Source organism: Nannobrachium achirus, assembly GCF_963921795.1.
Source record: "Nannobrachium achirus genome assembly, chromosome: 4".
Lineage (NCBI taxonomy): Eukaryota > Metazoa > Chordata > Actinopteri > Myctophiformes > Myctophidae > Nannobrachium > Nannobrachium achirus.
This window is the reverse complement of record NC_137813.1, coordinates 6,348,159-6,359,423: the sequence shown is the minus strand read 5'-3', so window position 1 is coordinate 6,359,423 and position 11,265 is coordinate 6,348,159. Positions and strand designations below refer to the sequence as shown.

The following is an 11,265-nucleotide window of genomic DNA, read 5'->3' as shown; positions in this document are numbered from 1 at the left end:
GTTTTTTCCATTTTATTTGTCCCTTTTCTCCACATTAATGGTCAAAAACCTCCCAACTCCACTTAAGCTGTATTTGGGTAAAAGTGACGTTCATATATTCAAACATTTTCAAAAAGTGGAAATAGCCGATCTACAACCTCACGTGTCAACGCGTTGTGAGCTTGTAGATCAGCCATTATCCACAATCAATGTCAAATGTAAAATTGTCAAATGTGTCAGTGTTTTCTTTGTATATTTAGGTTATGTGTTGTATCTGCCATTTGTAACTTCAAAGCCTACAATTAAATCGTTAATCGCAATCATTTGAGTGACAATATGAGTACCTGAGACGAATAACAGTCTAAGTCCATATATATATATATATATATATATATATATATATATTGTTTTTAATATATTATTTTCATTTACCAGACTGTAAACCACAAACTAGTCATTTTTAATCTGTTAAAATGTTAATGCACTCCCCCCTCATTCTGTTCAATTGTCTGTTTTAATGTTATCTGCTCCCTTTGTCTGCTGAATATTGCTTGTACGGACTTATACTGTTGTTCCACAAACTGTTGGAGAAATACTGTTTTTCCACTTTCCATAAGTAGTATTATGTCTTATAATTCCTAATATGAGCCAAGTAAAAAAAAAAAAAAAAAATCTAATTCAACAAAATGAGGGGGGAGTGCATTAAGAATTTAACAGATTACAAACTTCTAGTTTGTGGTTTAGTCTGGTAAATCACAAAAATATATATGTTAAAAAAAAATATATATATATGGACCTTCGTCTCAGGTACTCAATCATCATGTAAAATGTCATTATGGTGACAGCCCTAGTAAACAGCAGATTGTACCAGTAGAGATCAAATAAACATCTCCTCACAGCAGGAACACACCACACACACATTCATCTGAAACAATCATCTTTAATTGACATAATTGTGCATTTTCCACCTTTGCAGATTTGATCACACAGCATCTGTTGGTCTGACATTTTGTTTAAAACTAAATGGTATATTCAATCAATGATTTGTTTATTGTGATGCTTTCCTATCAAAACAATAACCTTTAATCGTCATTATTCAATGATTCAAATTGTGCATTTTCCACTTTTGCAGATTTTATCATACAGCATCTGTAGTGTCGGACTGACATTTGTTTAAAAGAAATTGTATATTCAATCAATGAAGATTTGTTTACTATGATGTTTTCCTATAATCCACCCTTTGTTTTTTCTCTTACATTGCACACATTTTTAATAAAGTCATTCAGATTTTAACCAGGTGTTTAAAAAACACACATCCACAGAACAATGGCATCATCATTCATGCCCTTTGAGGACAAAGTCCTACAATGGTTTTTTTTCACATCCCGTCTAATTTAGGCTCCGTCGTACGACATGTGGCGAAAACGCACGTTTCATAAACCCACCAGGCTTGAGTTAAGACCCGCCTCGCGGAAACGCCAGAACTTCTAGGAGTGGCTGAAATCCTTGCCGGACACATGGAGGGTGGATAAAGTCAGACCTAGTAAAGGCATGAAGACAATCTTAAAACTTGTACTGAGAAAAGCCTGCATTTGCACAATGCACAGCTATTAATTTGATACTACAGTGCTCAACATAAACTGTGCTAAAAATATAATAATAATGAATTGAAACTTACTTTGTAATGTGTTTAAAAAAGGGAAAACTTTGTAACTTTGATAAAGAGAAAAACGTACTGAGAAAGCTATTAATTTGTCACTACTGTGCTCAAAATAAAAACTCTTATCAGTTAAATTGTTATAGTTTAGATATGACTTTGGCCGTATTCTGTAGGTACAGTAATGCTTTGCACTAAGTCTAACGTTCATATGCACTTTCATACTTAAGATTATTGAGGGGCGTTTCCGCGAGGCGGGTCTTAACTCAAGCCTGGTGGGTTTAGGAAACACGCGGCGAAAACATCAGATCTACAAGCTCACGAGTCACGCTGTGGGCTAGATCGACATGTTGTCACAGGACCAAGCATAACCCAGGCCAAGCACTCTGACCACTGAGGTAGGCTGAATACACCTCTAGAGGGTGCTGTCGTCCCTCATTCTTTGCACTATTCCCCCTTCACACAAAACAATAAAATAAAACATGCTTTCACTGTTCACACATTAACATCCCAAGACCAGACTCTGAACCAACAATCTGTCACTCAATAAAAAGAAAAAAAGTGCTTTGTACAAACATTTACATTTTAAGGCAGCAGGTTTTTCATAAAGCGTCAGATGAGGGTTTATTCTTTTTGGTGTTTCTTTTTTTTTTAAATTATTATTATTAATTTTTTTACAGATTTTCTCCACTTAATTGGGGGTGGGGAGGGGGGGGTTAGGTAGTCATAATGTCTTGTAAAACTCCAGTTGTGTGTCCGTTTGGTCAGGAGTTTAGGGTTCTGGTAAAGATTAGCTTAAACTTGATCTCTGTTCACACATTCAACTATATTGAGCGATATTAATGACAACATGGTCATTCACTTCGTCACGCTGAACTGAAAAGGAAAATAAATCACATTCGGGTGGGTGTAACTGTATGTAATCCCCACAAAGAAGACATTTTGACCACTATATATATACACTTCTGTGCATCATTGTCTTGTCTTTAAACATTCATTCATTCATTCATTTTGTCCCTCAACTGTTCGCTTTCATTTCTGTGTGAATCTGGGTAGAGTCGTTTTGATCTTCTGAGCTTCACAAGTTCTAAACTTTTAATCCCCCATCAGAGTGGATCACATTTAGATTTGGGGTATGGATAAAAAGAAAAAGGAAAAAAGACTTCTCAAGCAAACACTATGTCAATACGAAATACAAGTTAGATTAACATAAAACAAATACATTTAACATCTCAAGTCCAAATCTGATCCACACAACTGATAAAAGGTTCTGAACTCTTGGGTCTGACAGAAGACACCACTTGTGGGACATAAATGACTAAAATGAAAACAATCTTAAGAGCTTCAAAAAGGCCAATTAACAATATGACACTCTGCGTCTTTTCCCATTGTTTTAGGTGGCACAAACAAGTTGCCACAGCCCCCTTTCTAAAATAGCAAAAATAGTTGATCTACAAGCTCAACGTGTCGCAAAGCTTGTACGGTAGATCAACTATTTTCACTATTAGATGATAAAAATAGAAAATGGTCATCTATGACACGCACACATAAATATTGAGGAAAATCTCTCAACGCTTCGGGCGCATGTAGATTGGCTATTTTTGCCACAAATTTTTTTACAAATTGGCTGTTTCACAATCGTTTATAGCTTTGAGATGACTTTTGACAGGGTAATTTTTCTTTCTTTCAGAGGTATTATCAAAAAAACGTCTGAAGTCCTTAGATTTAGAAATGTGCAGATACCCTGTAATGTACTGTATACACTTATACTGCATGCTGGTTTTGAGTGAGAAAACTAAATGTTGCACATTAATTAAGCTAATCATCTGGGCAGTCTGGGGACCCCTCAAAATCCTTTGGGGGGAGGATTTTCTTTTCAGATGTTTCGAAGCTATATGAACAAAATTTGCTGAGGAGTGAGGACCCTCGGTGACCACCTCAATGACTCCTGGGGGTCCCCCAAACCCACTGGTGTAGATCTGGGGGTCCCCCAAACCCACTGGTGTAGATATAGTAGTCAATAAGACTGACAGTAATGTAAGCTAAGCCCAGTAGTCCTGTTGGCATTAACCTTCAAATTCTTGGAACGTGCCCGAGTCGCGTCAGATTTTAACCACTTTACCCATTATTTTTTGCTTTAACTATTGAAAAATAGCAGATATACAAGCTCACAGCGCGGCACCGAGTGCCGCGCTGCGAGCTTGTAGATCTGCTATTTTTGAAAAATCGTGAAAATGTGTGCAAATCTTTGAATATCTTTGACCCGACTTTTAAATCCTTCCTCTAAATCAGCTCTTCTCAAACTTTTTCATGTCACGGACCCCCAAAATTACATTTATTTGACCACAGACCCCCCCGTCTCAAAATATGTTGTTCCAGGGACCCCCCAGAAGCAGAGATTTGAGTTACAAAAGTTTGCTTTGAAAAATATATATTCAAAGATATTGCACACATTTTCACGATTTTTCAAAAATAGCAGACCTACAAGCTCACAGCGCGGCACTCGAGCTTGTAGATCTGCTATTTTTCAATAGTTCCTCTGAAAGCTCCTCGGAGCTGGCCGGGTGTATGGAGAACCGGAACGACTGGAGACTCCGATGGAAGCTCGTCTGAGGACGACCGAGAGAGAATAGTTAAAGCATTCAATAATTCTAACCCTAAATGGCATTACGTTGTCCTCAGCTGTACTAGCTCTTTCACCTCACAAAACATCTTTTCACCACATATTTCCCTGATCAATAAGTGACATCCACACCTTGCATAAACAATATCAATAATCTTGGGGATCTAGGGCTGGGAGACATGGATGGACAAAATCAAATATCACTTATTCAATATCTCAATATCGTGACAATATCCATGTTCTTTTTAATAGTTTTTATTAGATTTTTTTAAAGTATAATATAAGACTTAAAGTGATTCAAACCAGGAGAAGACAAAACACTTTGTGCCATATCACGATATTACAATATGTAGGATCACAGACGATATATATCTATACTCTCATTATCACGATATCGATATTAATATCCATATACACTGCCCAGCCCTAATGCGATCATTGCTTCTATCGACATCTCTTGGCATCATGAACGCTCAATTTTATAGTACACTGGATTTAAAAAAAGACAAATTAAAAATATAAATTAAACTTCACTGTAAAAATTTAACTTCACTGAACATATAACTCCTCCCTCTCCCCGCCTCCTAAACGACTGAACTGAAAAGGTAGAGGTAAGGTGTTGTCGTCTCCGTCAAAAATTAAACACTGATTTTCCCCAACGACGAGGAGATGGATTCCAAAACAGATGACAAGGAGATTTGAGAGAAGAAAGGCAGGTGAAAATAAAATAAATCTGTCCCATCTTTCTTTCTGCCTTTTAATTAAGTGGGAACACACAGCGGCTGTGGTCAAAACAGCACGTTCACGGCCTGCCTGCTGCTCCGATACGCCCCTGCTCTATTTTCCAGGCGTTTCCGCACGATGAGGAATGTCTGCAGCCGGTGTGTGTTCCCCTAATCCAAGGGTCTACAACGTTTTCAGGCCAAGGACCCCTTAGTTGAGAGAGAGATGAAGCGGGGACCCCCACAACCTTTTCATAGATTCCATATAGTTTTATTGTTTGACAGCACAATCATCAGTGTATTTTGGATTCATGTCAATTTGTATTTTTAGATATTTAACCACTTGAACTGCAAAGACCTAATAAACTTGACCTTTCACAGTCTGATCTACACCAAAGCTCTTTGCTGAAAATAGCCTATCTACAAGCTCACAGATCGGCTATTTTTGGCTAAAGTTCTCAGAATATGGACACTAGGGTTCAACTGGTTAATATAAAAAGGAGAAAAAAACTTTTTTATCACTAAAAGATTTGGAGGACCCCCTGTGGTAACTCTGAGGACCCCCTAGGGATCCCGGACCCCCGTTGAAGACCCCTGCCCTAATCTTGTCCTCAATCTGGGTATAGTTTTTTCCTTGTCTCCCGATTCGTTCATCCATCCATCAATCAATCAATCCCCTGGCTTATCCAATCATCATCATGTCGCTCATGGGTCCATGCCCGGCGGTGCCCCTGCATGGCGTAGTGTGTTCGTTCGTTCCTCTCGCCACCCTGCAGAGAGCGGCGGGTAAACTCCAGTCTTGGCACTAAAGGGGCGGCTCGGCCCGTCTCTTCCAACCCACCGAGTCCCATCAGCAGGACTCTCTCTCTCTCTGTCTCGCTCTCGCTCTCCTGGCTCTGCCAGCTGCGCCCGCGGGTCGACGTCACCGGAACTCGAAGATGGGCACGCTGCGCTCTCTGACATGGCTGAGGTTCAGTGACTGGTACCTACGGTGACAAGCTGAGGTTTAGTGACTGGTACCTACGGTGACAAGCTGAGGTTTAGTGACTGGTACCTACGGTGACAAGCTGAGGTTCAGTGACTGGTACCTACGGTGACAAGCTGAGGTTTAGTGACTGGTACCTACGGTGACAAGCTGAGGTTTAGTGACTGGTACCTACGGTGACAAGCTGAGGTTCAGTGACTGGTACCTACGGTGACAAGCTGAGGTTCAGTGACTGGTACCTACGGTGACAAGCTGAGGTTCAGTGACTGGTACCTACGGTGACAAGCTGAGGTTCAGTGACTGGTACCTACGGTGACAAGCTGAGGTTTAGTGACTGGTACCTACGGTGACAAGCTGAGGTTTAGTGACTGGTACCTACGGTGACATGCTGAGGTTTAGTGACTGGTACCTACGGTGACAAGCTGAGGTTTAGTGACTGGTACCTACGGTGACAAGCTGAGGTTTAGTGACTGGTACCTACGGTGACAAGCTGAGGTTTAGTGACTGGTACCTACGGTGACAAGCTGAGGTTTAGTGACTGGTACCTACGGTGACAAGCTGAGGTTTAGTGACTGGTACCTACGCGACCGAGTATTTCCCGGTGAATCTGTGCGCAAAGGTGGGGGCTTGGGAGTGTGGGGGACACGAACCACTGACTATTGCTGATGATGGAGAGGTTATATAGCTTAGCTTTTATGTATTATGTTATGTAATGTAATCTTGCCGATTTAGTAAGAGACTCGTCGCAAATTGCAAGATATTTAAAAGTTATTTGGGGCCATGATGATATCCTTTCTTCCCACAACAAGGATTTATATTGTCTGTGTTATTGTTTACAACCACAATTATTCACGTGTGGCAAGATCGCGGTTCACTAGTTTTTAGTAGGCTATAGACTCGAGGTGGGTGAAGCCTTTTCAGAAGTTAATTTAATGTTTTCCTTTATCCTCATCTAATCTTGCGCTAATGCACGCAACTGTTTTTGCCATGTTTTAAGGCCGTGTATGCTTTTCAGAAGTTAATTTAATGTTTTCCATTAAATGATTTCCTTTATCGTCATCCTCCGCTAATGCACGCAACTGTTTTCGCCAGGTTTTAAGGTCTTATTTTAGTTGTTTCTCATAAGCTCGCAACCCTCCTTGCCCATCGGCCCCCACCTTTGCGCACAGATTCACCGGGAAATACTCGGTCGCGGGTACCTACGGTGACAAGCTGAGGTTTAGTGACTGGTACCTACGGTGACAAGCTGAGGTTTAGTGACTGGTACCTACGGTGACAAGCTGAGGTTTAGTGACTGGTACCTACGGTGACAAGCTGAGGTTTAGTGACTGGTACCTACGGTGACAAGCTGAGGTTTAGTGACTGGTACCTACGGTGACAAGCTGAGGTTTAGTGACTGGTACCTACGGTGACAAGCTGAGGTTTAGTGACTGGTACCTACGGTGACAAGCTGAGGTTTAGTGACTGGTACCTACGGTGACATGCTGAGGTTTAGTGACTGGTACCTACGGTGACAAGCTGAGGTTTAGTGACTGGTACCTACGGTGACAAGCTGAGGTTTAGTGACTGGTACCTACGGTGACAAGCTGAGGTTTAGTGACTGGTACCTACGGTGACAAGCTGAGGTTTAGTGACTGGTACCTACGGTGACATGCTGAGGTTTAGTGACTGGTACCTACGGTGACATGCTGAGGTTTAGTGACTGGTACCTACGGTGACAAGCTGAGGTTTAGTGACTGGTACCTACGGTGACAAGCTGAGGTTTAGTGACTGGTACCTACGGTGACAAGCTGAGGTTTAGTGACTGGTACCTACGGTGACAAGGTCGATGACAAAGTTCCAAACCTTTGAAAAAGGTTTGGACACCCCTGTTCTAACGTTATTCCAGACTGTATGACCGGAGCATTTCCAAATCGCGTCAACAGTCAACAGTCTGGCCACGCGAGACTACCACTTACTTGACGCAGATACAGGACGTAAACTGGAGATGGCATTTCTTGCCATCTCACTACTTACCACTCGGAGCTCCTGTGATAGTAGTAGCCCTCGATGGTGGCCGTGGACTTCTGGAAGCAGATGTAATAGAAGCCGGCGAACGAGGCTCCGCTGATGTCTTTGATGGTGTGGTCAGGAACCAGAAACTGCTCCTAATGGGGGGGGGGGGGGGGGGGGGGGGGGGCAAGAGAGGGCAGAGCAAGTCAGCAACACATAGTCAGAGTTTAATCTGGAATTATTTTATACTTTAGCTATTGAAAAAAAAATAGCAGATATACAAGCTCACAGCGCAGCACCGAGTGCTGCGCTGTGAGCTTGTAGATCAGCTATTTTTGAAAAATCGAGATTTTTTGGGGGGGAAAGTCTTTGAATATATCTATTACATTTGTAACTCAAATATTTGCTTCTGGGGGGTCCCTGGAACAACATTTTGACTTTTGAGATGGGGGTCCGTGGCCAAATACATGTGATTTTGGGGGTCCTGGACAAGAAAAAGTTAGAGAACCACTGATTTAGAAGAAGGATTTAGAAGACATTTATAGAATGGGGTCAACATATTCAAAGACTTTTCCACCATTAAAAAAAAGGAAAAGAAAAATAGCAGATCTACAAGCTTGCAAGTGTGGCACTCGGTGCGGAGCTGTGAGCTTGTATATCTGCTATTTTTTTTATAGTTAAAGCATAAATTACTGTAAGTGGTTCAATCTAGAGTGACACACATATGCGTTCCCCGTCTAAATGCGTTAAAAGAGTTCTAGAAGTTTAAACAGGAGAAGAGATGAGCCGTCCCAGACCCACCTTCCACCTCATGAAGACGTAGTCGCTGTTGTCCAGAGCCTCGTAGTCGAAGCCGTCTGAGTTGAAGCTCTTGGTGTGTTTGCAGAAAGGCTGAAACTTGCCCTGGACAAAGACAAGCAGAGAATGTGACCTGTTAGACAGCAGGACTGTGACGCGCAGGACCGACCAGTTTGAGGATGGTAAAAGGAACTGCTACGGACTGGAAAAGCACTGGAAGTGCCTCAGAGACGCGACCGCGGTTTTCCCGGTGAACCTGGAAAGCACAACAGTGGGGAATGATGGGCAATGATGGGCAAGGAGGGTCGCGAGCTTATGAGAAACAAATAAAACAAGACCTTAAAACCTGGCGAAAACAGTTGCATGCATTAGCTCAAGATAACGATAAAGGAAATAATTAAATGGAAAACATTCAATTCAAACTTCTGAAAAGGCTTCTAAGCCTACACTAGCCTACTAGTAAAACTAGTGGAACCGCCATCTTGCCACACGTGAATAAATGTGGTTGTAAACAATAACACAGACAATATAAATCCTTATTAGTCTAGTAGTGGGAAGAAGGGGTTATCACCATCATGGCCCCAAATAACTTTAAAATATCTTGCAATTGGCGACGAGTCTCTTACAATACATAATGCTAACCTATAGCAATAGTGTTACTGTGTTCTAGAATTCCCCACACCACCGTTGCGCTCAGGATCACCGGGAAAACCGCGGTCGCCTCAGAGACAGGGTCTCAAGGCTCAGAACAGTTTTCCCCACTGCAGCTGTCAAGAGCCTTGAATGAGGACAAGGTTTTGTTGTTGTCTTTGCTGAACACATCCCACCAGCATTTCACTGCTTGTACCTGAATTACTGAGTGACACAAAAAAAGAACCTCTTGATTCTTGGATAACTACTACCCATTGTTTCCAGAGTTCCACTGAGGCACTAACAGAATATCAGAACATCCCACCAGCACTGTGACAGCAATGTTCCACAAACCAACACAATGAAAATGGGACAATGTCCCTCGTCTAATTTATTTCTGAGACTCGAGTTAGAAAAAGGATAGAGCATTAGGCAAGAATTGGCAAGAATCTCACGATGCAATAGTAACACGATATATTGCAAATCTTTGCAATACGATACTATTGCCATACTATTGCGATATATAAGCTTTAAAAGCTGAAGACGCTGCTCTAATGTGGTTGTGACATCTAGAGGCAGCGGAGTGTCAGGACTGGACTTCTACCATTGGTTCCTATGCATGGGAACATATTTTATTTTCCTCAAAGTATCGCGATACTACGGCTTGAAGTAACGATACAGTATATTGGCAAATAAACTATTGCGATGTATTGCCATATCGATTATATTGCCCACCCCTATAGAGCAAACAGACGAACTAAATAAACATGCTATAAAAGCCAGTGTTCTTGAGGTAAGCAGTGGCTCCTTTCCATTAGGCCAGGGTTCTTCAACGTTTTCAGGCCAAGGACCCCTTAGTTGAGAGAGATGAAGCAGGGACCTCCACAACCTTTTCATAGATTCCATATACAGTAGTTTCATTGTTTGACAGCACAATCATCAGTGTATTTTGGATTCACGTCAATTCGTGTTTTCAGATATTTAACCACTTGAACCGTCAATACTTATAAAACCTGACCTTTCACTCTGTACTTTGTCTGCTCTTTTTCCCCTCCAAAGCTCTTTGCCAAAAATAGCCGATCTTGTAGATCGGCTATTTTTGGCTAAAGTTCTCAGAATATGGACACTAGAGTTCAAGTGGTTAATATACAAAAAACAAGTTCCTATTACACAAAGATTTGGAGGATCCCCTGTAGTAATTCTGAGGACCCCCTGTTGAAGACCCCTGCATTAGGCCCAGTGTTGCTTTTTAGTCCATCAACAATACCTACTGCAGCGATGACGCTGCTACAGCATGTGACAATTGACAAACTTAAAGGGATATTCCACTTTCAACAGGGAGCAGTGGTAGGGCTTCTCTCCACATACAAACCCATTGTAACTTCAAACTCCATTTTAACCATGATAGATTCATTAAAAACACCCATTATTTTTTTGGGTGACTCATTTTACCTACGTGAGCAGGCCGTGTTTTTTCGATAACTTTTTTCATTTATTTTTTATAATCATTCGGAAAAATGGAAAAGATTAAATACAAACAAATAATTATTAAATATAAATGAAAAATGTTATGGAAAAAACACGTCCTGCTCACATATTAGGAGGGCAGTATGAGTCACCAGAAAAAATAATGGGTGTTTTTAATGAATCTATCATGGTTAACATTAAGTTTGAAGTTACAATGGGTGTGTGTGGGGAGAGGACCTGGGCCTGGAGGGCCTGGTAACATTTACATAAAATATCTAAATATTCAATCAAGCTAATTAAAAACTGTTCAGGGTGTTCATAAAAGCCTGACTAGATGATAAAATTACCAAAAGTTTTTTTGAAAGTGAAATATCCCTTTAACCCATTTTGACTCGAGGCCGCTGTTAAAAAC

General features: G+C 41.2%; 1 protein-coding gene across 3 annotated transcripts in view; it reads right to left on the bottom strand.

Annotated features, from left to right (window-relative positions):
• gid4 (GID complex subunit 4 homolog) overlaps positions 1-11,265 on the bottom strand; it is a 53,588-nt gene that overhangs the window by 30,283 nt on the left and 12,040 nt on the right. For 2 of the 3 annotated variants that reach the window (XM_080724775.1, XM_080724776.1), the window contains 3 exons: positions 8,760-8,861; positions 7,983-8,113; positions 2,353-5,967 (listed from right to left, as the gene is read on the bottom strand). In XM_080724775.1, coding sequence (XP_080580901.1) covers positions 5,904-5,967; positions 7,983-8,113; positions 8,760-8,861 — 297 coding nt within the window. In that variant the 3' untranslated portion in view covers positions 2,353-5,903. Of the gene's footprint in view, positions 1-2,352; positions 5,968-7,982; positions 8,114-8,759; positions 8,862-11,265 lie in introns of those variants that run through there. The other variant, XR_013961993.1, reaches the window with a different exon arrangement.